The 25928-nt window shown below is 34.9% G+C and overlaps 2 protein-coding genes across 5 annotated transcripts in view; one reads left to right on the top strand and one right to left on the bottom strand.

Annotated features, from left to right (window-relative positions):
- The window catches only part of LOC144632851 (palmitoleoyl-protein carboxylesterase notum2-like), a 40221-nt gene extending 35404 nt beyond the window's left edge, over positions 1-4817 (top strand). For 3 of the 4 annotated variants that reach the window (XM_078491618.1, XM_078491601.1, XM_078491609.1), the window contains exons 7-11: positions 58-145; positions 1699-1871; positions 2447-2562; positions 3143-3324; positions 3953-4817. In XM_078491618.1, the coding sequence (XP_078347744.1) occupies positions 58-145; positions 1699-1871; positions 2447-2562; positions 3143-3324; positions 3953-4047 (654 nt within the window). In that variant the 3' untranslated portion in view covers positions 4048-4817. Of the gene's footprint in view, positions 1-57; positions 146-1698; positions 1872-2446; positions 2563-3138; positions 3325-3952 lie in introns of all 4 variants that reach the window. The other variant, XM_078491624.1, reaches the window with a different exon arrangement.
- A 2097-nt stretch (positions 4818-6914) lies between these two features.
- LOC144650901 (substance-P receptor-like) lies at positions 6915-9491 on the bottom strand. Its single transcript, XM_078510693.1, has 3 exons — positions 9357-9491; positions 8391-8517; positions 6915-7987 (listed from the first exon to the last, which is right to left on the bottom strand). The coding sequence occupies exons 2-3, from the start codon at positions 8473-8475 to the stop codon at positions 6996-6998; spliced, it is 1077 nt and encodes a 358-aa protein (XP_078366819.1). The 5' UTR covers positions 8476-8517; positions 9357-9491; the 3' UTR covers positions 6915-6995.
- Between the last annotated feature and the right edge of the window lie 16437 nt (positions 9492-25928).

Genomic DNA, 25928 nt, shown 5'->3' with positions numbered 1-25928 from the left:
ACATGTAGCAGTTATGGAGGTTATACCTGACCTAGGCTTTTTTGTTGTTGCTTTTAGATGTTTCATACCTTATGGGGTGGATTTGTTGACGAATCATGTAGAGCAAATATGCCCAAAGCAGAAGCTTGTCTATATGGAGAATTAGGTATGTGACTCTTGGTTTGTAGAAAACCGAAAACAAATAAACAAAATTATTTTTTTAAACGAAAACGAAATAAAATAAAAAGTTAAGCTTATTACATAGAAATTCTATGAAAATTGTGGACTCCCGTACGAAAAGCAAACTGAGGTCCGCGTACGGGTGCCGTACGAATAGCCACTGCGTAAAATAAAACAAATAACGAAAGAACCAACAAAGCAAACCACGAACAGACCTTTTCTATTCAGTCATAAGCATACTTTAGCGTAATTGCAGGCTTAAGCTTGAGATGATGCGAAGAAATACAACTTAAAAAGGTCTATTTGTCACTTTACCTGCTTGCTTGCAAGGCCTCTAAAACATGGAAATCTTGTCTAAATACGCATTCTGAAGATTCTTCCCTGGCAAAAAGACGTATGTTGCTTTTTATGTCTCAGTTTAAGCAGGTTTGTAGCCTTTCTCTGCCATGAATTGATGAATACTCTTCGTTCCATCCCAAATCAGTTCAGCTTCCTTTCTTTGCTTTTCGTCCTTCGAGTAAAGTTTAGGCGGGAAGACAACGCGCCTGCCAACAGCTGGCACTTTCGTCCTTAGGCCCTCTCCTTTTGCGACTGATGACGTAAGAGTTTCGAAACCATTCCAGATAAAGGCCCTGCCAGGAAATTCCGACAGCGACGGCCCAAAAGTAGCGACAGCATACTAATAACGCGACAACGACACCCCCAGGCAGCAATTCCTTCATCCCCCGTCGGACCGCGCCAGCACACCGGCGATCGGGACCCGCAGGGTCCAGATAGCTGAAAATCGGTCAAAATTTTGACTATCAGCTGAGAAATGACGCGTTTTGTTACTGATAACTGAGATCTAAGATCTGCAAATTTTCTGATTCCTTTTTTTTTTTTTTAATTTTTGCGAATACTTTTTTTCGCGATTTTCACGATTTCAAAAATAATCGCAAAATTTAGTACGCGCGAAAATCAATACCGTATTATATTTTGAAACAATAAAAATTTAAAATGTTTTGAGCTACAACTATCTATCTATATCTATCAAAACTTTTCCGTCTTGTTTTTTTCTAGCACCCTTCCTCTGATTACTGTTTCAAACTTGTAAATTGGTTCAAAACATCTTTAGTACAGTCACCAACTAAAGTTTCCGATTGCAGGCTCTTTGTAGTTACATTGAGCCAGACCCTTGTGTATTTCCAGTGGTTCCTTTAATAGTCTTTGACGACCGATCTATAAAATACTGACAACATCACAAACTTTTATACACATTTTCTCTCAAATGTTCGCGAAATTAATTACGCGCGAAAACTAGTAAGGATAAGGTACCTAAGAAATGGGGTTGAAATTTTAAATGCTAGCACCCCTGCCCCGGACATCAAAAAGTTTCTGTTTTCGATTAAAACTTATTTTCTGTATACTTGTCGCCACGGTGTTTATGTTTCCTTACAAATAGCTTTCGAACTTTACTTGCCATTGAATGTTTAGCTCTAGAATATATCAAAGAAGAGTAGATGGATGAGACGTAATAGTGTCATTTTTGCTTTTGTTTAGTTTTCAAGTATTTATCAGCCCCAGTGTACGTGTTTGTGGCACAGTGGGACTCGTACCAATTACAAGAACTTGTTCATTCCAAATTTCCTACAATGAGACTTCCACCTGAGTTACCGAGTGAGGCAGAATACCTCGGCAAGTTTGGGAAGAATACGCACAGGTCCCTAAGACGGGTAGGCAATGTGTATAACTAGATAACTTTTCTTATGTTAATGTTAGTGTTTGAGTGGGAAGCATTAATAACAAAATTGATTGTGTTGGATTTGGCAGGGGCGGGGAATGGGGAGATTGGGAAAGTTGTGATGAAAAAGCGCGTTTCACGCATAGGTTAAGCCCGTGAGTAAGAGAATGATTTTTTTTTTAAGTTCTAAAGCATACCTTTTATGAAACAAAGTGTAATCCCCATATCAAATTATTTATCTCAAACTTATTTCTATTCAAAACTAAATTTATTTATATCAAATCCGCCTGCCAGTGAAAGCCATTTCAAATCCTCCAATAAATGGCGTGCCCCTGAAATTACACCCCACCGGTGAGCAATAAAAGTGACCAGGAATATATTTTTTTAAAGAATGTACCGGGGTTGAAAAGGTCTAAATTTCACGAGGTTGGGTGGGTGCGGGGGGTGGGATGGAGGATTGGCGATTGGGGAACGAAACATACACGAGTTTCACGTGGTCGGTAACAGAGGGTGTATGTCTTGAGTGTGGCTAACGTTTGTTTCCTTTTATTTCATTCTACACTGCAGGTTATCAACAGCAAAAAGGACGGCGTTTTTTCACCTGCCTGTTTCATGCATGCATTCTCTGGCGCGGACAATGTTACTAACTCGGACCAGACACTAGCTTGTGAGATAGGAGGTAAGTTATCGATTGGAAGATAAGTAAAGGTAATGTAGACAAGGTTAGCTTCGGAAGTCGCTGATTTCGGTCAGTTTTCTCGACATGATGGGATGCTATTTCCTCACAGTATACCTTTCCAGTATATTGTCGGTTTTCTCAGAATGTTAGTAGGGCCTACAAGTATACTGTTCACGATGGACAGTGGAAGTTGTCAAAGTACTTAGGCTAGGGGAGTACTTATCTCACTTACAGGGCGATCTGTTCAGTTGTATTCTTAACCCCTGCCCCCAATACAAGGTGACTGGTTATTAAAAGTCTCAAACTATATTATGCACTTATTGACTGTTACCGAGGAAAACAGTTAATTTTGACTGGTTTCCCGATAGATCAGGTTTTGTTATATAGCACAGCGAAGACTTAGAAAAATGGCGGTCGTCGGTCAACATTGGCGGGCAACATTGCACTGTTACCCTCTGACGTCATATATTTTGCAATGTTGCCCGGTCGGAGACTTTTGGCGGGAAAATCTCTAGCTATAATTATAACAATGAGCGTTACTTCATCTTTTAATATTTCGACCCTTTTCAAATCCTTGTAGGAAGGACACCCTACAAAGCCTTTTCGGAATGGTTTATCAGCAATGGCACACGTGGGACCTATGTAGAGGAGCCGCTGGATAAACCAGAATGCAACCCCTCTTGTTGTTCAAAGCTTTGTTTAAAGTGTCGCAAACCTAAACCCACAGTAGCATACGATGAACCCACCGAAATGATCGTTGGAAATGGTAGGTCGTCAGTCGTCTTACAGCAGTCTGCTTACTGTCATCGCTCACCGTGTTTGTATTAAAGTAACCGAACACGGTGCCGTTAAGGAAACCCTTTTGTCCGCAACTTTTCTCGCCCCTCCAATAGGTGGCATCGGCTAACGTAGTAACATCCTTGTTCCCCCCTAATTCAGATCATGTGTGGTTCATTTCGGTTTCAATTGTGCAATTTTTCACACGCAACTGAGTGCATGAGAGTATGTACGAGCAAAACGATTGTAACCTGTACGTCATGATTAATTTCTAAAAAGGCAAATAAAATGATCAAGATGATGATGATGATGATGATGATGATGATGATGATGATGATGATGATGATGATGAAAACCTCCCAAATGAATCACACACATTATCTGAATTGAGTGGCAACAAGAATATAAACACGTTAGCTGATTTTGTCTATTTTCTCGAAGCTACTTGCACTTATATTGTTATAGCTTCAGTACCGTTTTCTGAGATGAGCCCTTCCTATTTTTTAGTATATTTCTCCGAAACCCCACCCATTTGAATATCTGGCAAAAAAAGCGTGTGAGCGACCATTTAGATAGCAAACACCTTTCTAATTTTCCTCCTTTACCTTTGTTCCTAGGTGCAGTTCGGTGGCAGCAAACGACACTCATAACATGGGCTTTACCTTTTTTAATTTACTCGTTTGTCTACTGGAAAGACGTAGTTCTCTTGTAAGGCTTCGGGATAAAGTCCGCGCCATGGAATTCTGTTGCAGTTCCACCCGGATCGATGGTGGTCTGGCACTACCAGCGACGAGATGGACGCTTGAGATGGTTAAAGTTCTTGGGGAAAGTTTTGTCACCAAGAAGTTGACCATAGCGTTCAGTATTTCGCCAAGGGAATTAGATTAAATCAAGAATGAAGATGTATTTAATTATCTTCGATCGATCGAGAGCAAAGATTAAAATCGACCAGTTAAGTTCTCAAATATACCCGTCCTTCGATCAGGATCATCATCAACGACACACAAGCTTAATCTTCAAAAAATGCATACGTTACTATTCTTACCACGAAAATTAAACTTTTGTCACGCAACACGTTTCGAGGTGTCTCGCCATTCCTATCGAAGTATCACGCTGCTACTGTAGATCTGTGTGCATAAAGTTAACCAAGTTTCAAATAATGCGAAAAAGAATGAAAATGTGTCACGCTGTGTAACCTAAGGTAGGAAATATCGCGCGACAAGTCATAAGAAGGTCTTTGAGAGAGGCTAAAGACGGTCGGAAAAAAGAGAAAATTATTGTAAGGCCGTGTAACTGCCTAAAAAAATCTAGAACAGTGTTAGGTGTATAGTAGATTTGCGCGTTACATTAACGCTTATTTGAACGAAATACTAAAATTCATTGTAAAATAGAATTATTTACATGCTAGGAGCAAATGTTATTAGTGAGTCTTTTGTTATGAGAAAGAAATAATACTGATAATAATAAATATAAGAAAAACTATACTTGTTCAACTATCAGTACAGTTCGTGGAATCAAAAAAATGTCCCGCAAATAGTTTGACAAATCGAAATTCGATGTACCGTTGCTTTAGGACGATAACCTTCCCCTTTTGTAATGTTTCCCAGTGCTTGGACAATAAAAAGCCAAATTATTCTGCGAGGCAACAGAGGACTCGTTTGTTCATAAACTATAATGTGTGCGTACTTTTAATTCGCTGCAAATTTCAACTGAAGAAACCTAGAAAGGGCAACTGTACAATTTTATTTGAATGATGATTTTTGGTAGAAAAACAGAAAGAGATATTGGGATTTAGGTTGGTTATGGCCAAGCTGATGCTGAATGTGACGCCATGAGATTCGTCCTACTAAAGGAACTTAAATGATAAAAATTCGTACGTGTGCATATGTGACCCGCCTTGCATTCTTTACTTTATCCTCAAGGACCGAGCATTTTGTAACTTTAAGCCAATGTACTGGAATTGAAGAGAATTTGTAAACGCTTACTTTAAGGTGTTCCGAATTCAGCAGTGGCTCGTATGGCTGACTAATGAACTAATTCCTACTTCCTGTTGATGGTTTTCACAGCCGAACATGTCGTAGCTATGCTTTTGCGAAGAATGAAAAATTGTGCAAGGCTGCGAGTTTTGGAACCTGCGATCCCCTCCATCCCTACTCATCACTTTTAGGTCGAGAAGCAGTTAGCATGGACCACACGACGCAACCTCAACCGTCTAAACCAACTGGATTCAGATCGCGTCTTGCGGTACAACCATGGCTTATATACAGCTAATTCGAGAAGGGTTGTTTAGACTGTCCACAGTCTCTTATTTTTCAACGTGAAAAACCGAAAAATACGAAAAAAAATAGAGGGCTGTTGAAAAAATAGCACAAACGTGCACGCGACAAAATCGAAAGGAGGACTGGGTAATCTCTTGAGGAAATGTACAAGTTTGTATTTTTGCATGTGAAGATTTTGTTTTTCCTCTCAGGGGGCCTTTTTCTATAGCTTTACTTTTTCTGTCGCATGTCTTTGAGTTTTGAAAAATATTCTAAAATCCGATCCAATTTGACTGAACGGTTGGGTTGCGTTATGTAGTGTGAAAGGTTAGTTCATGTCTTAGATTTACAGTCGGAAACAGTTCGTCGGTACTGATCAGGGCGAGCGGTGTTGTACTTGTCATTGGCATGGGTAACTGTTCGATGGTGACCACGACCGTCAACAAGGAGTATGAATTTATCTATGTTAGATAGGCGTCATTACCATACTGAGGCGCTGCTTTTTCTGCGCGGGATCTTGTGGGTTCTACGCGGGAAATTTCGGAGGAACAAGAAAACATAGATTCCCTGGGCAGTTTCCGCTCCTGATCTTTGCGCTTGGGTCGCGTCATGCACAAGGATGGTCCACGCTACCATCCTATCCACTACCTACTGTCAAAATAACGAGGAATATAATATCCATAAATCCATGACACAGTCATAGTTACTGTTATTGTCTTAAAAATGCCGAGTTACTCCTACAACACGTGGCGAGAAAAGCGGCAACAAGAAAAATGCCATAAAAATACATTGGAATGTGGACCCCAATCCAGTTCAGTTCACTATGTACATTCAGAGATTTATCCGGAGAAGGAAGTTATAACAAAATAAACTTAATTTTCCCTTTGAATTTTCCCTCATGAAAAGTCGAAAAAGAGTGATTAAGTACCACATTTTTATTCTACGGTCGACAAATGTAAGAATTAACATACTTGTACTTCGTTTATCTAATATTCGATCCACAGGCTTCCTAACTTGCGTTAACGTATTATTTTCTGAAGACATCGAGAGCAAGATGGCTTTTCCTCTCCCCGCACCAAACTTAATCATGGAGAGTAGTTTCTCTTACAGCAGAGCAGGAAGTTGAAATAGTATTCCAAACACAGTACCTGCTGATAATTTCATAGTTGACTTAAAGTTTTCGCAAGGGATGAATAAACAGCTACTGAAAGTGTCAGCATCAGTGTCCCCCCCCTCGCCTTCTTTTCTCTGTTAGTTACGTCGGTCCCCCTCCTATCGCGTTCAACATGCTCTTTTGCAAAGTTATATGGCGCAACACAAATCATATTAACTGATAAAAGCCTCAAGCTACGTATACTGCTTTAGCCGGCATCTACCAATTGCATATGCCATCGTTTGTTATCTATATTTGTTCCAGTTCTACGCTTTGGGATCGAAAAGGAAGAACACTGTGGATCTTAAGTTTCCTTAAATAATTTCCAAACAAATCTTTGAAACCATTTCGAAACTTTTGATTGAAAACGTAATAAATGTAAGGATTGAGTCCGCTGTAAGCAAGCGTAAACCAAGCAAAAAGATAAGTTTGGCTCCAATTCATCTGGATATAACCAAATGATTGAATCACAACAAGTAAAATTGAAGGAACCCAACACACTGCATATAAAACCACGACTACAATCATCATCCGGGTTACTTGCTTCGCTACTTTTAAGGCCTCGGCTTGTCCATCGTTCTGATTGGGTCCTTCTCCTGGTACCTCACGTGACCAGAGTGTGACACAGACAATGCTATAGAGAACACATATCAACAATAGAGGCGCGAAAACGTTCAAAGTAAGGACGATGATGTCAACAGTTTTCAAGTCACTTTGGTAGTAACTGTCAATGTCGCAATAATAAGATCCCTCTTTGTTTTCAAAACGTATTTTAACAAGGATATTAATCGCAGAAGAACAACACCAAACCCATAATAACACAATAGTCTTCTTTAAATGTCTAGATATAGGTGACAGTCGCAATGGTCGAGTTACTGCATGAAAGCGTTCGACAGCAATCGCTGTAAGGATCCATACTGAAAAAGCGTGTGGAATAAATAAGCTTGCCTGAAAGACATTGCAAGTAATCAGACCCATAGGTCCACCAAACCATAATCTAAACCTTGAACTATAGCGGAGCAACGTGATTTCCAAAAGTCCTGCCACTGTTATCCACAGATCAGAACATGCTTGGCTCAAAATCAAATAATTGGTAGTGGTCTTCATGGATCTCTTTGTTCGTATAATGTGAATGATGACCGAGTTACCAAATAGTGAGACCAGAGTGATGACGAGGCACGAAGCAAAGATCAGAGAAACAAACTGGATTGGTGTTTCTTCAGTGTTGCTTGTTATGTTTTCTGGAAGTTAAAAAAAATAAATATGCCATGGGTATCCATACCCACACAAAATTGTGGCAATTCGGTAAATAGAAACAGAGACTATGATATTTAGAAACTATTTAAAGTTTAACAGGCATATGCCGACCTTACTGATTAATAAACCTGTGTTACCGGTTGTACCTGAAAGAAAAAGAGGTAAAAACAGAACATGACGTCACCCACAGGTTAATTTAATCCAATGCCTATGACATCACCCTCGTTAATCTGTTTTCCCCGCATATTAACAAGATTCCCCAGCACAAGATTGGGCAAAAACATGCATACTATACTACTCATATAAAATGATTTATTTAGTACATAATTTTTTCCTTGGTTTTTGATTATTAATGCAAACAAATATTAACTTTGTATTGTTCAATACCTTTATTTTGAGGGACACTGCTGCTGTTAAAAATTTGATCCATGTTGAAGCTAGCGTTGTTTGTTTGAAAAGTCATGTTCATCATTACGCATGTTTCTCTATATGTGATCAGCACTACAAGAGAATACTGCAAAATGAAATTTAGAAAGAAGATATTATTTATGGCTAACTGCTGCAGCTCACATCTAACACAATTAATTATAGATTACTATTTGCAAAGATTACGTCCCCCAAGGTATTGTTATTTCTCGTCAATCCTTATATATTGAAACACCGGTTCATCAAAATAAATTAAATGTTTCAGCTAGACGTGAATACATTTCCTTTTCGTTTAAGGTGCGTGTTCTGAGAACAACAAGCTACATGTACTTCTCAGTTGTATTGCGCAGTGCCTCGTAGTTCCTTGCAACAAAACTCTGGTTGATGACTACTATTTTAAAAGTCATTCTTAAATTGTTTCTGCATTCTATAGAAACGGCATGCGGCCTTCGTTAAGTTCCCTTTTGACGTATTTTGGGAGCTGGATGTTGTTGTCATTAAACTGAGCTTCTTCCAGGGTGGGTGAGATGATAAAACATTTACGACAGGAATGGTTTTGTAGAGACAACCAAGAGAGAAAAGCAAATTACACGCAATGATTTCTCTTGGAAAAAGACACACGAAATTGAAATGTTAGAATGTGACAGCTGAAAACATCAAGCTGGTCCTAGTACATGTAAAAGGAACTGGGAATTACTCAATTCCTTTTCTAAACATTACAATGAACTTTACATTAACATTCATATATTGTCGACATTCGTTCCGCTTGCCCGAAGTGTTGTATTGCACTTTGGCAATAAAAAGAACATCTGCTGATAAACAGAGTTTTCACTGTGTAAATCTTTTATATGCAAGGCGTTTTAAAGTGTTTCTCTGGTAATTGCGAAAATAATGTTATTAAAATAAATCAGTAATTTCACAACTTACAAACTTAGTCTCCTCTATTGGATTTTCCCTGGAGAGTAAAATATATTCAGTGTTAAACCTCTATGCCAGCATAGATTTTCAGTTCGAGCGAATTGGTTGCATTGCTTCTTTACTTTGACCGCTCTTCCGGTATACATGAAACGAATGGTCTGTTGAAAGTCAGATCCTTTGTTAAAACTTTCTTGCTGCGATTTTTTTGGGTTCCTTTTTTGATTGGTTGCGTGTCAAACTATTTTAAAGTTGGATCCCCAGCTTGATAAATGTACACTTGCTCTTCATTTTAAAACGTCAGCCGCTCATAAGATAACAATTACAATCTGCTGTCAAACTATTAAATCGGGTACGTTTTTGTTATGAAGGAATATTCGAAAATTTAAAAATTTAATCATTTATTCTTTTAAAACTCAAAAGAAAATACGAAAGGGTTGTTGAAGTGTCGCACATTTCTAAGCCGTCTTTTTAGTCAAGAAGGGTAACTTAAATAATCCAAAAACTTATCAGCGATTCGCGACAACGAAGAGGATGAAAAATTCATACCCTTTTCATTATGCACCGGGCTCTGTCATCAGGACCCTGTTGAAATGTAAAAACGGCCATTGTGGAAAATGAAAAACCTGTCAATCAAATAGAAAGAAAGATTTCCTACAGAGAGGCTGTGGAGTCCGGCTAGTACGTAACATTTTAATGGTAGGTGTCCGAGTGAATTTGTTCATACGGCTTACAGATAAAAAATAACTTTCTTCAAAATAATAAGCTTGACCCTTAATATGCTAAGTCCGGATTATTCCGGGATTTGGAGGAAAGGCCATTCAACCACTTATGACGTCACCAATTTACACGTCAGCAGATTTTTGTGACGTGCAACTTATAAAGTTTGGATAGATCTTTCCACAGGAGTGTCCGTCTTGACTATTGGCTGCATTCTGACAGAGCTAATCGAAAAAAACGTGATCAGTGTTTGGTGTAAAATTGGTGCTAAAACAGGCCTATATACCCGTTCTTGATCATGGTCTCTTTTCCAGGGTTTTCCATTGATTAAGATGAAAACTTTTCAGGCCAGTAGAAGCTAAGGGGTGCACAGAGTAAAAGATAGAGAGAATAAGAAAGTAGAGAAAAACGAAAAGGAAAGGAGCAAGGAAAAAAATCGGAACGGTTCAGCAAAAAAGAGTCCAAATTTTGGCTTATGCACATGCGCCAAGTAAAATGTTGTACATTTTTACATGGCAATTGCATCAAAAACCTACTGCAGTGTCAGAAAGTGCATTTCTAGCAAAGTTAAGAGAAATTTAGGACCCTAGAGCCAAGAAAATCGATTAACGGTTAAAAAACCTCTTTTTTGGAGAAATTTCAGCATATTAAGGGTAAAAGGGAAAAGATTTATTGACTTTGAATATGATACATTTTGTTTTTGAAAAACCTGTTTTACTTTTAAACGTTAAAATACATCTAATTTGTTTTAATTGCATTTGTAGGTTATTTCAAGTTACAGAGCCTAAATATCTCACCGAGAACCATCCAAAATTAAATCTGTTCTTTGAAACTGAGTTGCAGTAAAATAGCTTTTAATACCGAAAGGAAATCTTCCATTGGAGTAAGAATACCTAAAAGTGGCTTACTGGTAATTTCTAATGATAAAAACATTGGCTTTAATTGTGCGTATATATTAAAAACTTTATTTTTGGAGTTTGCAAATTCTCTCAAGTCTGGAGTTATAGTTACTAACCAAGTAATGTATGGATAAATATCAGAGCATTATACAGTGGAACCCCGATAACGTTAGCCAGGAGCGTAAATATACGTTATCGGGGTCGAGCTCCCGATTACGATTGGCGTAGTCGAAAATATCGTTATTCTGGGTCGCAACATTCTTCGTGTCTTCCTGTGGGCCCAGTTAAAATGTAATCATCAACAGCTGTTGTCAAAAACGTTAGAGATTACTCGATAAGTAAAGTATTGCAAATCAGGGTTTTGCTTATTTTGACTGTGTTCTGTTAATATCGTTTTTCGGGGAGATTTCGTTCGGTTCGCTAAATTCTCATCGTTATTCGGGAATATCGTTATATCGAAGATCGTTATTCGGGGTTCTCCCATCATTTCTGTAACATTTGCCGGGACATGAATATTCATCGTTTCGGGAATATCGTATTGGTCGTTATATCGGGGTTCTACTGTAAATTGTATGTAAGGTCTTTAAAGAAAGACATCATCTTACTGTGTACATTATACATGTTGTCATTGATAATTTAGTCGCTATAACTATATCCAGGAGAGCTCTATCTTTTATCTTAAAAACTTTCTTTTATTAGCTTGTTTAATAATTTGATAATCAATTCGAGTTCAATACTTCTGTATAAATATTTTTTGTTATTTGCTTTAAAAAAGCCAGGTTTACTCGCGCGGTTTATGTGATAAATACATTTGATCGTGTAGATGACACAACAATTATTTGTAGCAATCCAAAGTTTAGTGTGCCAGTAATGACCTTGGACAGCATAGATACGCACAGAGATACATGCGCACAGTGCCTATTGGAAGATTGGGGACCACATATGCTGACGCAATATTTGCCACATTTTATGTGACGAGTCGTCTACACAAGCGGTCTTCGTATGTAACAACTTTTATTTGTCAAATAAAAGCTAACACGCCAACTTTTCAACAAATATATTTGTCACATAAAAATTGGCCACATTTTTGTCATCTTCACGAGAAAATGAAAGTTGCCACATAAAAATTGTTCGTAGGTGGTACAGATCATCGTAAATCGTCAAATTTACGACCTAATTTGATATTCCAGCTAGTTTTAAAGAACAACGGCGTGAACTGATTGCACTCAAATTAGGCCAGACTATAGTTCGAAGAATGTTCTTTCGAGGTCCGAGATCTCCGATGAAAATTAGTTGAGAAAACAATGTGTTTTGGCTGCATTCCAGAGGCGGTACCCGATTCGTCGATGTTGAAGTTGCACGCCTTGTGTAAATATTTGTATTCTATACACGTGTCGAAAACTTAAACTCCTAGAACTGCTCTCGCGCGCTACAAATCGCCAAGAAAACGGCATAAAAACATACCTTCACAATGCGAAAATATTTCTACTTCATTTTATTACAAATCGTGAAACCGATTTTAAAAAGCTTGAATACCCCCCCCCCCCCCCCCCCCCTTTCCTTTTTTTTTCCTTATTTTTTTTTTTTTTTTCTTATTTTCTTAATTTCCCCAAAAATTAGGGAATTAAAAAAAAAAAAAAAAAAAAAAAAAACGCCCCAAAACCCCCACATTTTTCTTTTCCCTTCAGAGTTCGAGTTACCGGGGTTCTACTTATTTACAATAGCAATTAGTGAAGAAATTTGAATATTCATATGGGCATGCTGTGACCTTATAAACATAGGATGGTAAGCCTGTGGTACAACGACTTGACATCGACAACTTTACGAGATATTTATGACTGGATAAATATATGGGCGCGTGGGCGTGATTTGAAAAATATCCCTGTTTCTTTGATATCTTAAGCAATTAAAAACAACACTTAGCGTTATACGTTCGTTTATATAGGTTGCATGAAGTCTATGAGCTAATTTTCATTCAAATTTGAATATTTCTGCAACTCAGAGTAATCACAATAAAATTTGGCACAAACAATGGTGTTCGTTTAAAAAACGCATTGTTCTCACTATAAAAGCGTGGAATATAATTACCATAATTACATCTCTCCTTTGCAAAATGATCGTGTTTAGGTCGGGACACCTTCGGAAATTTCAAAGTTTGGACTTTTCCGACAATTTTGTGGCAGAGAATACAGCGCGGATACAGAACTTCATGACTTGCCTCTGCAGATAGGTAAACTATGAAAGTAGTAATGTACTACACTCTGAGGCAAATTTGCCTTAGAGATGTAGTACATCACTACTTCCAGTGCTGGATTCAAATATTGGAATCAAATATTAGAATCAAAAACTGAAATTCAAGCCCTGAAAAATCAAAATGGATTCAAACCCAAGAAAACCAAGCCTGTAAAACCAAGCCTGAAAAACCAACCCTAACTCAACCCTAGGTTCAAAATAAAAAAAACTTCTTATACTCTTTTTCAAACTTTTTTTATACTGCGTTCGAATGGGATTGTCTTATATGGGTCCACTTGCTACCCAGACTGTACTCTTTTTTACATTGCTCACAAAACCATCGAGTATTTCGCATATAACGGGCTTTTGTGCGTCTTATAGCTTTCATTTTGTCTTCTTTGGTAAACCATCTCTGGTATCGGCCATTAACAATATTATCATTCCAAAACATCAATTGTTATATATTAATAACACAATATATTAATTTCTTATATCATTAATAGTGCGTTTAAAAATCAAATCGCTTGCTCTGCTCAAACCCTAGGTCAAATTAATATCCATATGGATATGTTTCTATATTGGTATCTGATATGTATTTTATTGCGCGCTTGTCATATCCAAAGGTGTATACCTTTTCTTCATATTTGTTTACAATTTGTTTATTCTGTCTGGTAATTTTATTTTCATTTACTAATGTGAGTTCTTTGATTTCGTTCTTTACAATTTTAATCATATTTGCGTGATTCAGTATCTGGGAATTTTCATGGTTTAACCTGAAACCTTTAATAACACATTTCTGTTTATTATTTCCATATGTGAAACTGTAATTCTTTGGACCTCCAGAAACGAATGTATTATTTATAGCTTCACCCCCTAATTCATCTGTTAAATCACCTAACATATCACCTGTTTCTATCACCTTACTATTTTGAGATTCGATATACACAATACTATCTGTATCAAAATATAATACCTGTTTATCTAAATAGTCTAGTTTTTCATACAACATTAACCGTGCACTGCTAGTCGTGAAACAGGCTACATAGATATTTGTATTATAGGAATTATCAACAAACTGATCCTTATAAGTGTAACTCATCTGTACCATCTCATCGGTTATGAAATTCATGTTTAAATTACCTATAGTATCGTCGAGAACTACTTGATAAAATTCATTTATATCAGTTACGTATTTGCACTGATTCATGTTATTTCGTTGACCAAATTTTCCCCAAAGTGAGTTTAAACACATTTTTGCAATGGCTCGTAAACCTGAATTTTCATTTAATTCACCTAAATCAATATCTAAATTCTTTTTGACTTTATTTCTGAAATTCATCTCGTCATTGTTATTTTTAAAATTATATTTCGTTGATTCAAGTTTGAGTTTCATAAATTTTTTTATATATCCCTTGAATAGATCGTCGGATGAGTTTTCAAAATGCCAAACTTCATATATTTTTGTAATTCTATACCCTTTTTCAATGGCTTTGTTGACTTCATCGGTTGTCCATGTGCCTATGAATGATCGTTCATTTTCATTATGTTGGCATCTTTCTTGTTGCTTTGATTTAGCACATGATATACACAGAGGGAACATTAGCTTTTCAGAATTTTCACATTTTATTTTTTGAGGCAGAACAGGATGGTATAGTTCTCTTGGTGCCAAAATTTTACATTTTATGAATCCATACCATTTCTTATCGTATTTTTCTGGCGATATAATTTTTTCAGGATGACCTATGGGATATTTCTTGTAGAACTGGACAGTTGGGTACAAGGAGCAAAAGTCAACGTATTTACCACATTCGCCTTCTTTAAATTTGTACAATAATTTGGTAGCATTTGTACGCCCCCCGTAGAAAGCATCTCTAGGGTTTAGTTGCCCAACCACTTCTCTATACCAATCATTTTTATAATATTTCTGAAAACTTTTATCCTTTTTTAATTTACATTCCCACATTTCAATAAGATTGTAACCAGCAGTTGTTATTTTGTTGTTTTTATCTTGTGTTTTATTATACAAAGTACCCATATCACTTTGATTCTTATTATTGATAACATCAGCCTTGTAGCAATCATGGCATCCATGCCAGAAGCAACCTTGAAATTCATAAATAGTATTTGTAGATGCACAAAAGCCATCTACTTTTAATTTGTTATTGTTGCATTTGATAACTTTTTCACCACCTTCCAAGGCATGTTGAATTTTAATTTTATTTTTCTTACTTATGTAATCAAGCCATGCAATACTGACTGCACTATGGTTTTCTGTTTGAACAACATTATCAACCACAGCTATGGTATTTTTTGGCATATAATTCCCTCTATAAATAGCCATACAAACACCAGCTATTGTGATGTATTTTAATGGATCGATATTTTCTTGATTCATGAAATCTTGCCTGAATTTTAACATACATCTTCTTAATATATCAACATCTGACCTACAGTATTCAATTATTTCTTTTTTGAAATCGAAAACATAATTTTCATTAACACGCTCATTATACCATTGTAAAAATTTCTCTCTATCTTGTGTTTTCATTTGATTATAGCCATAATGTTTTTTGGAAGGCATCTCTCCTATATACTTTTGATTACAAACTTTGTTGAAATAATGTGGAAAATATCCTTTTTTCAACTCGTTTAAACCAAACGTTTTAGGAAACGATGATAACGATTGTTGAATGAAATTTAAGCTGTCGATTATTTTGATTCTTAATTGTGAAATTTCCATCATCATAATTTTTGCACCATTGTAAATACAATAAGGTTTGAAACCATTATCTATACACCATTTTAGTATAAAATGATTGTCATACGCTTTGCCATAATGAGCAAGAAGGGTGTATCCTTTATATTTTTCATTTAGAATTCCATTACAAAAATCATTAATATCATTGAAGATTGATTCATTACCATTGAAATCATGACAGATAGCTAAATTGACGTCGTGTATTCCAGTGTTTTGTGTACATTCGAAATCAAAAAATAAATATTTTTCATTATACGTTTTACATGAGTAGCAATAATCTTTTTTGAGAATGTTTTTATTTAATCGGCATGGTTTTTTGCTATTTTTGATGCAATTTCCACCCATAACTTTTATCTTTTTCATGAAACATTCATGTTTGCTTTCACAATATTTATTACAATTATTACACATTTTGAAACCGCATTTATGTATTTTAATATATGGTTTTAGTATGATTTGATTGCATTTTAAACATTTTGCTACACTGCTACATACTGAATCATCACTATCTTTTTTCGATCGGTTACTAGTATGGTTTTTGAAGCAAGTATTACCATGAAAAACACGATTGCATTGATTACATGTAACGTCTTTACCATTACATTTATTTCCATCTGGAAAATATTTGAAACAAGATAGACATTTTTGGGGGCATTTGTGTTTATCACGTCTCGTATAAGCTTTTTTACAAGAATGGCAGTAATATGCTACATCTAAAAAAGCTGTCATTGATTTTATGACATCAAAATGATTCCGTGTTTTGTATAAATAAATTTTGTCTGTTTTACCATTATTGGATGTATATATGATTTCATTGAACTGCTCAGAATCGATAATGTTAATCTCAATATCTAAATGTGATGCAAAGCTATTTACATCTTCTAAAGAATTTCCATAATCATTAATTTCAACATTAGCATTATTATGAAGTTCTTTGGCTTGAATTTGTTGTAGTTTTCGACTTTTATTGAATCCATCTTTCAACTGAGTTGTGGTGTAATTCTCAGGGTGTAAATTAGCATAAGCTGTTACAATGGCTCTTGCTAAGCATAATGTATCATTATTTTTTATCGTAATAATACATTGTTTTCTATTCACTGTTTGTTTTGATAAATATAATCGCCCTTTTCCTGCAGGTATTTTAACAGATTGAATAATTATTTTGCAATTTTCTAAATCTATTTCTTTATACTCCAACGTATTGATTATATCTGAAAGTTGATTTAACTTGAAATCAGAAACTTTTAACAATTTTGTTGAGATAGGATGATCTAATTTATCATTTGAAATTACCAATCTGAATCTATCATTACCTTTTAACTGCCTTTTCTTTATTGTCTTTTCAACCATTTTTTCAAATACACTGAAAACATCATTTTTATCACCAATGAAATTTTTGCGTACATTTATTTTAAATTCGTTAGTGAAAGCATTGAATTTTTTATTAACCGTATTCCCAATTTCACTTATTTTGAATAGAGGTTGATCATTAGATGTTGTATCAAAAATGTTGTCATCGAAATTGAATTCATTTGAGACATTAGTTCTTGGCATTGGAACTGGTTTTTTGGTCCTTGGCATGGAGACAGGTTTGTAATCATCCCTAAATTCTAATGGTGGAAGAATTATGTTGTCTTCATAATCCTGAACCCTCTGTTTTACACTCTTACGAGGAGTTGGGATTGGGGGTCTCGGCTTGTAAACTCTTGGTTGGTTTGCTTTTAGTGATAATACTAGTTTTATGAGTTCAGTTTTAGATAATTTTTCTAGATCTAATTCATTCATATTAATATATGAGATATTTTTTTCCATTTTTGTGTACTATATAGAATTACCATTTCTTTAAGTCCTTTATAGTAAAAATTATTTTTGAGATTTTTTTGGTGCGTTTAAAAGATAACCAGAAATAAATATATTTTTGGTCACCTAAGGCAACAGATAACAGCAATTCATATATACTGTGCTATACAATTTATAATTATATAATATTGCTTTATATGTTTTCAGCTGGTATTATGTTGTATTGGTCTTCAATAGCCTTGATAACAGTATTTTTAATATGCTTCTTGGTCCTCATGTGAGAGTGCTTTCCAGCGAGCGTGTAGTCATGTTGACATGCATCACATATCCATGATTTGTTTAGCATATATCTGGTCTTGCTTTCCTTAATAGCGTTTTGTCTGTCTTCTTCATTATCGTATTTTTTATTTCGTCCCATTATATATACTATATATTATTTCCTTAAGTGTTTTTTATAGTGCGTTTAAGTGATAGATATAAACAGATAATTATTTTCTTTATTAATATATATAGAATGACATATATAACATTAAATATCAAACACCTACTAGAAGCTGATCAAAGCTCGAATGATATAGCCTTCATTAATAAAATGTATTGTATTCAGAGCATCCTTAAAACAAATATTTGTATTATTAAAATGCTATCTTCAGACCTGAATAGCAGATCTGAAATATCAAATGAAGACAAAAATCATGTACGTTTAAAGTGTATACCTGAAGACCAGAAAAGACGACGTGGAAGACCTCGTAAAGATCAACATTAAATAAATAATTATTCAGTTTACGGTTTTAGCCATTAGTTATAAATGATTAATGACATTGACCGAAAAAACCTGCTGACGCGTCAGCAGGTATTTTAATCTGGTGTGATTTCTATTGACCAATCATATTTCAACAAATTTTACTCAAAAAGTTTACACAAAAGTTTACACAAAAGTTTACACAAAAGTTTACTCAAAAGTTTACTCAAAAAGTTTATTCTGAAATTTACTGCCAAACACAGCTGTGCCGTGAAGTTATGTGTGTTATATATATAATGGTTTGTAATTCTGAAATCCACGATGAATTAAAAAATTTAAAAGAACCTATATGCCCTTTCTGTGATCAACTATTGATAAAAGGTATCAAGGATGCTGAGCAATGCTGTAGTAAGCAGGATATAGAAAATATAAATGGTATGGATGTCTGTCTAAATTGCGGTTTGGTTAATAGTTATGATTATGTCAGTGAGTACATTGATTTTTATGAAAATATGCATAGAATACGGCGAGAATCGGTATATCATCGGAAGTATCACGTTGAGAATGTTTTAAACGATTTATGTATTAAAAATAGGGTACAATTGACTAGTGATCAAAGGAATCGAATTTATAAAGTGTTTGATATTATCGAATCCGGCGCTATTCCTGTTGTAAACAAAGGTAGAAAAAGACTTATATCAACCAAATTCATAATTAAACAGCTTTTTTTGATGATGAATCTACCTTGTGAATTTATCAAAATTAGCAAAAGCAAGAAAACGTTAGCCTATTATCGATTGTATTGGAATGAGATTTTGTCATTAAATTTTGGCGAAATAAATCGGATCATCCAATAAATTTCTTATCATATTTTCGTAGGTACTTGTCGATTATCGGACAGGTATCCGTCACATAATCGTCAATGTTTTTCATTGAAATTATGACGCTAGACGGATTGTAATCACCGCATCTCATCGTGTTTTTAATTGAGTTGAGTAAATGCTGGTAGCTCTGATATGCATATGTACTATTTTGAATTTTTAAATCGAGATTTTGATGATGCATCCAGCCTTGTATTAAAAGCGCTATTGTACTAATTGCAACCAAACTAACACCTCCTGTAGCAATACTTGATGAAATGGAGCCGGATGCAAAGAGAATAGACAATGAATTCCCTAATAATTTCCATTTTTTGAAACGTTTAACAGCCTGCTTATAAGCCCAACATTTTCGATGATATGTTTGATAATAAGCTTTCAATTCTATAATTTGTTCTTCAGTCAGTTCGCTTGATATATGGTTCCATGTAAATATGCATTTTAGATGTTTAGTCATATATATTAGTTATATATGATTTTTTTTGTTTTATCATTTTGTCATTTTAGCATTGCGCTTGTTCTTTATTGTGTAATACAGCTTCCTTATGTTTTGAATTAATCTCTCAATAGAATCAATAATATTGCTAACCAATTTCACTGTTTTCATATAATTTAATTAGATAAAATCGTTGGAGTTAGATAATTTATTCGAAGAATACACCCTTTGTTTTATCTAAAAATTGAATTTTATGATACTCTTTACCATTTATCGGATACGCAGTTTTACTAAAACCGATTCTTTGTACAAAGTAATCTGAACTGATTTTAATGTTGGATGCATTGATATTAAAACCAGAAAATGCTCGATCAATACTCATACCATTATTGCATACAGCGATTCTAAATAGGGACCCTATTTTAGTATACCATAGATTCAGATATTTCCCTATATAAGCAGTTCTAATCTGCTCTATATATTCATCTAAATCATATTCAATTTTAATTTTTTTATTTTCAATTTTAATCCAAGGGTAATGAAAACTACTATCATCGCCCAATTTTATAAGAATTCTTTTATTAGGCCCTGCCTCATATTTAAATGTCAGATAAAAGGTAAAGTCGTCAGATCCAGTGATGTTTTCATTTAAATTAATTATGAAACTATTTTTAAAACCCTTTGTTATATCAAAATCTGCTAACAATTTTGTTGGATTAAAAACAAGATTATCTAATCCTGAAACAACAGCGCCGTTGCTATCTGACATGATGAATTTAGATGGATCCATTAAATCGAAATAATATTTCCCAAACAATTCATAATAATAGCTTTTGGGTTGCAATGTTTTGATCTGGTTTTCAAGAGTTAGTTTGAGAGCATTATTCAAGCTTGTCAACTGGCCTAGATTGATTGCATCGTTGTTATTTAAAGCTTCTTTTAAGCCAGTGATGGAATAATTGGACATATTTACAGCTCCCTCGATATATATTTGATCATTCTCCACGCGATATAGTTGGTCATATATGCTTGGTGAGATATTGGATTGATGTGAAGATATTCCATACACTGTGAAGTAAGTTTGTAGTTTTTGATCATAATTTTGATCAGGTTTCATCTTCATAACGATATCAATATAGATATAATTGTTACCGATTTGCTGAGATTTGGTGAATTGGCATATTAATCGAGCATATAGTTGCGTTCCGAATACCTTTGTGCTTATGTTATGAATTGTTTCAATTGAAGATATACCATCGATATGTATAGAACTAGGATCAATATCATTATTTGTCCATATCAACTCAAAACATAAGGTATATTGATCATTGGAAAGAAGATAGAGGTTTAATCCAACTCTTGAACTATAATACCGTTTTGAAGCATCAAGTAGTAATTTCATGTCAATCACCTTTTTGTTAATCTGATGCGGTGATTTGTCAAGGTATACTTCATCTCCTAATTCGATATCGTTTTCTTGACTTACTTGTTCACTGGGTTTTTCCATTATATATTTGAATTTGTTTTCACTATTAACAGATTGAACATGGCTTTGACTTACGTGATCTTGCATGTATTTGAGAGTAACAACATCATTTAAACTAGATGGTTCCTTTATATTAATTATTTTGTTATTGGCCATGTTAAGATTTGCATTCATATGATTTTTACCGTTAATATCAAGCTTTGTATGAAGACTATTCGCCAAGACATTTCCTTGAGTTCTTGTTAAAAAAGTACTGTCGGCATATATTTTAGAAGCCTTGCTCTGAAGGGTATTAGTTAAAATAGCACCTGTTTTCTTGGTTAGAAAAGTATTGTCGGCATATGTTTTATCAGCTTTAAGCGCGTCTCTGGAGTCAATATATTCTTTATTCATCACATTTGACATATTACTATATCCTGAATCGAATTTCGGGACGTTTATTATGCTGTTAAAAGTTTGTTCGTTATTGGTACTAAGATCGGCTTTATCAGTGAGTTTGTTGTTTAGTTCTGTTTTGACTTTATTGTCTTCTAATTTTACATATTCAACATTCGGTATTGATAAGTCGTTATACAACCCATCATAGTAAGCTTCAGTGTTCTGAAGTGAAAGTCCAACACAATCAAAATGGGTTTCATCACTGTTTTTTTTCATTAAAAATTGGTTGACATATCTCTTGTTAACAGCACTACTCAAGTCTTTTGCATATGTATCAAGATCAGCATCAAATGCTACGTCATCTTGAGTCTTTAACCCAAATATTTTCTTTTTATCCATGTCATAATCACCTGATTCTGTTAGTTTGAACCCAACCCCAGCTGGTCCTTCTTTTCCAACACTTCCAGTTATTGCATTCGCAGTATGATTGCCGTCAAAAAATCCCATATGTAATTATGTTATATATTTTCAAAATAGTTCTTGATGAATTTTTCATTGTGATTGGTGTTTGTCATTGATAATGGTTTCAAGATGTCAAAATATCCTTTTTTGAATACAAGTGCTTGGTGTAAAAAATAAAGACAATAATAACCACATAAAACAGACTTGAGGTCTTGATATTGAGAATTATTGAAAAGAATATTGGTGATACCATCTCTTTTTGCTCTCATTTTAAACTCCTGGGGGTAACTCATCCCAAAAGAATCAAAGTACCATAGCGTTCCTTTCTTATGACCATTTACACACGCAACCCAATGAGTACCAGCACCTTCCAAATCATCAAGATTGATGATACAAGGACTATGTTTCTTCGGCATATGTTCATCTCTGCTGAAAATTCCAATTATGTTTATGCCAAGTAATTCACACCATCTCATCAAATCAATGCTGTTCAAAGGTTCATTGAGGAATTTCATAGTTTCATACCGATTATGGGAATTCTTGGTTCTTTTACTTTTCTTTTCACTTTTCTTTTTTTTTTTTAATTCCCAAGCCTTTCTGATCTTGCCAACTTCCGATGAAAGGAGGTGGCCTGTACTGTGCATAATCATGTATATTAAAAGGTCTATTTCGTAGCCCTTGGCCTATTTTTTTGATTGGAGTCGGTGGTCTGTTTTGAAGACCCAGGCCTGTCATCGATCTCATTTTGGATATTAGCGTTTTTGAAATGTTAATGTCAACACCCTTATTGAGGCTTTTGGATTTTTTGATCTTATTTATCTGCGTTTTAGTCAGGAAGATTCTGTCACTTCCAGATAAATCAGCAGATGACAATCTCAGTGTTATTGGAGATTTGTTCATGATGGCTTTTGTAAGCTTCAATTTCTGGTTTCCGCTGAGTGATATAGTGTATGGTTTGTATTCAGTCATATATATTAACGTTACATAAAATACATTTGATTAACGAATCAAGCTTTGAGGAGAACTTTACCATTGACGATATCAACACCAAGCTCTTCTTCATGGAGAATGAGAGCATAAAGACTGTAATTTGCATTTGGAATCCCAGATAGTTTATAACTGAACTGGATTTTGGTCGATCCACTTTTGATTTCTTCTTCCTGGTTTCTCAGATCAAAATAGATGAGCCCATATAACTCTTGAAATGATTTCAGTGTTATTGTTGGAGAACTGTAATAAGCATTAAAATCTTTTTGATATTCCATCAATGTCCTGTATGCTTGTACGATCTCTGTATCTGGTTTCAGTTCTTCGTTTGGATAAAAAATACCGTTGCTTAGTTCAAGCCTTGCATTTGAAAATGTTCGGTTATTCGCGATGTTATATGTATTAAATAGAAACGGATTCTGTGTTTGATCATTCATTTTTGCATCATTAAGAGCCCATATAAAAACATGCCTCGGTTTTCGAATTGAAGAAGTAATCCTGAATGTACCTTGACGTGCTGTTGTTGATGGAGAAATCTCAATTCTCTCTTTGAGATATGACCATGTATGTGGCTTTAGATATGTTTGAAGAAAAATCTGCTCACCCTCAGCATTGAATATCATTTTCGGTACCCATAAAACAAGCCTAGTGACAATAAACCTTCCTGGGTCACCCCCAGCACGAAATATCACATTGTTATCAGTTTCAAGACTGACATCAATGGTGACTTTACCATTCGGTGCTATTTCTGTCTCAAAAGAGTTGAAGAAACCATATCTGTTCAATGGTAGTATGATGTTATTTTCAACAGCTTGCGTGAGTAATGCTTTTCTTTTTGCAAAACCTTCATTATATGTTGCCATATCTGTTGGTGCAATATTCTGAGCATTTCCATCCAGTACTAATGTTGTGTATTTTTGAATAACGGCTCCGACGGCTGTATCAGGGTAATTAAACATGCTTGGTCCGACTGTTTCAGTGTAACTTGATGATAATTCAGTCAGATTTTTCACATTGATAGCATGATTAACCCCTGGTGCATCGAGAGCATTAACTCCGCTTAATTCAACCTTCAACTGATTGATAAGTGAATAACCGGAATTGACGGTTGCAACCCGATCAGCTATAGCATAACCAGTGTTATCCATCTTTGTGATTTTAAAATCAACAGAAAGGTATGAATTATACAAGTCAAAAGGGTGAGTCTCACTACTGCTATCAATAACGAACCTGTATCCACTCTTTTTTTGAGACTGGTTGTTTGCAGGTAATGTTATTGGATTTTGTAATTCAAATGAGACATATTCGTATCGTTTGCAATATTTCGAACTTCTGAAAGACATTATATAATAATGGTTTACATTATTTTACATGTTGGTTAATTTGTCGAATTCCAGACTGAGGATATCATTCCTCAATTGTTCTTCCGTATTTTTCGTTCTTTCTGGTTGGAATTTTTTGTTTTCAGGATGTGATTGTAATAAGCTGACGATCATGTCTCCCTTATTTTCTGATTCAGTGTATTTTTTCAGTTTTTCTGTTTCTTTCTTGGTTGCTTTATTCAGTCTATTTTTGATGATGTTGCCAGTTTTATGTGCAACATGTTGTACTCCTTTTTTACCAGCTTTTTTTGCCAAATCTTTGGTGGTTTTACTTGTCAATGATTTTTTTGCAGTGGAAATCAAACTGTTCATAATACCACCTCCTTTTTGGTGATCATCAACTGGGTCACCGGTTTCAATGTCGATGTAGTATGACATACCGGTATTCATATCTCTCACTTTTCTGATTCTGCTCATATACGAATACGATATATAATATCACACTTCTTTCAACAGCAAAGTCAAGTTAATTGGTATATTATTGAGATGGATAGGGTTGTTCAATCCATCAGTGATATATATCCTCAATTCTTTGATGATGTTGGTATTGATTTTGTTGAAAAGGGGTCGAGGTATTGTTTCTTTTATTTCAAATGGATAAGATATCTGCAAATTGGCAACACTAAAACGATAAAGTACATCACCTTGCGTCCCAGAAACAAGTGAGTCGCTCAGAAGATTGCAATGAATGAAAATGTTATCAACATTTCTAGTTATGTTTGGAGCATTGGATCCGTATTTTGTTGATGTGATGATTTCTTTATTGAAACCAATCAGTTTTGAGAAATCACCTTCTCTGAGATCCAATTGATATTTTTCTTCCAATTCAATATACACCTTCAATAATGATGATGAAAATTCAAGTGAGATACCTTTCCCCTTATCGTTTAAATCGCCATTCACTTCGAGTATTTGTGAAATATACTCATTGATGTCTGAATAAGAATAATTACCATCACGGAAAACAATTTCAACCCAATTCGCTCCAGAATCCTTGCTGTATTTTATTTTGTTATTTCCATACTTTGAAGACACATTGAACCAGCTATAAGTCATTTCAGCACTGTAAAGAGCCAAATAATATGTTTTATTCCTGTCTAAGACTATTTCAGGCACATGATTGATGGTGAAATCATGAGACATTGAATCTCTTATTCCATCATTGCTATCCAAAAACATCGGGATTTCCATTATATCATTAGATTACATTAATTGAGTCCTGACAAATTTATCGTATTGTGTTTTAGCTATCACACCTTGTTTGAGTAAATAATCAATGATCTGCCACATTTCATTTCTGAGAACAATACTTGTATTACCAGCCCTTTTGCTTCCAGTCAACAAAGTCAATCTTTTCATCAAATCGTTTGGGTCTGAGTATATCATTGCACCTCCAATCAGTTTTGATTTCCCTGATGATCTAT

This window comes from Oculina patagonica, chromosome 1 (assembly GCF_052425735.1).
Source record: "Oculina patagonica isolate OP01 chromosome 1, crgOcupat, whole genome shotgun sequence".
Classification (NCBI taxonomy): domain Eukaryota; kingdom Metazoa; phylum Cnidaria; class Anthozoa; order Scleractinia; family Oculinidae; genus Oculina; species Oculina patagonica.
Note: the sequence above shows the minus strand (reverse complement) of the source record. Positions and strands in the feature narration are given on the sequence as shown.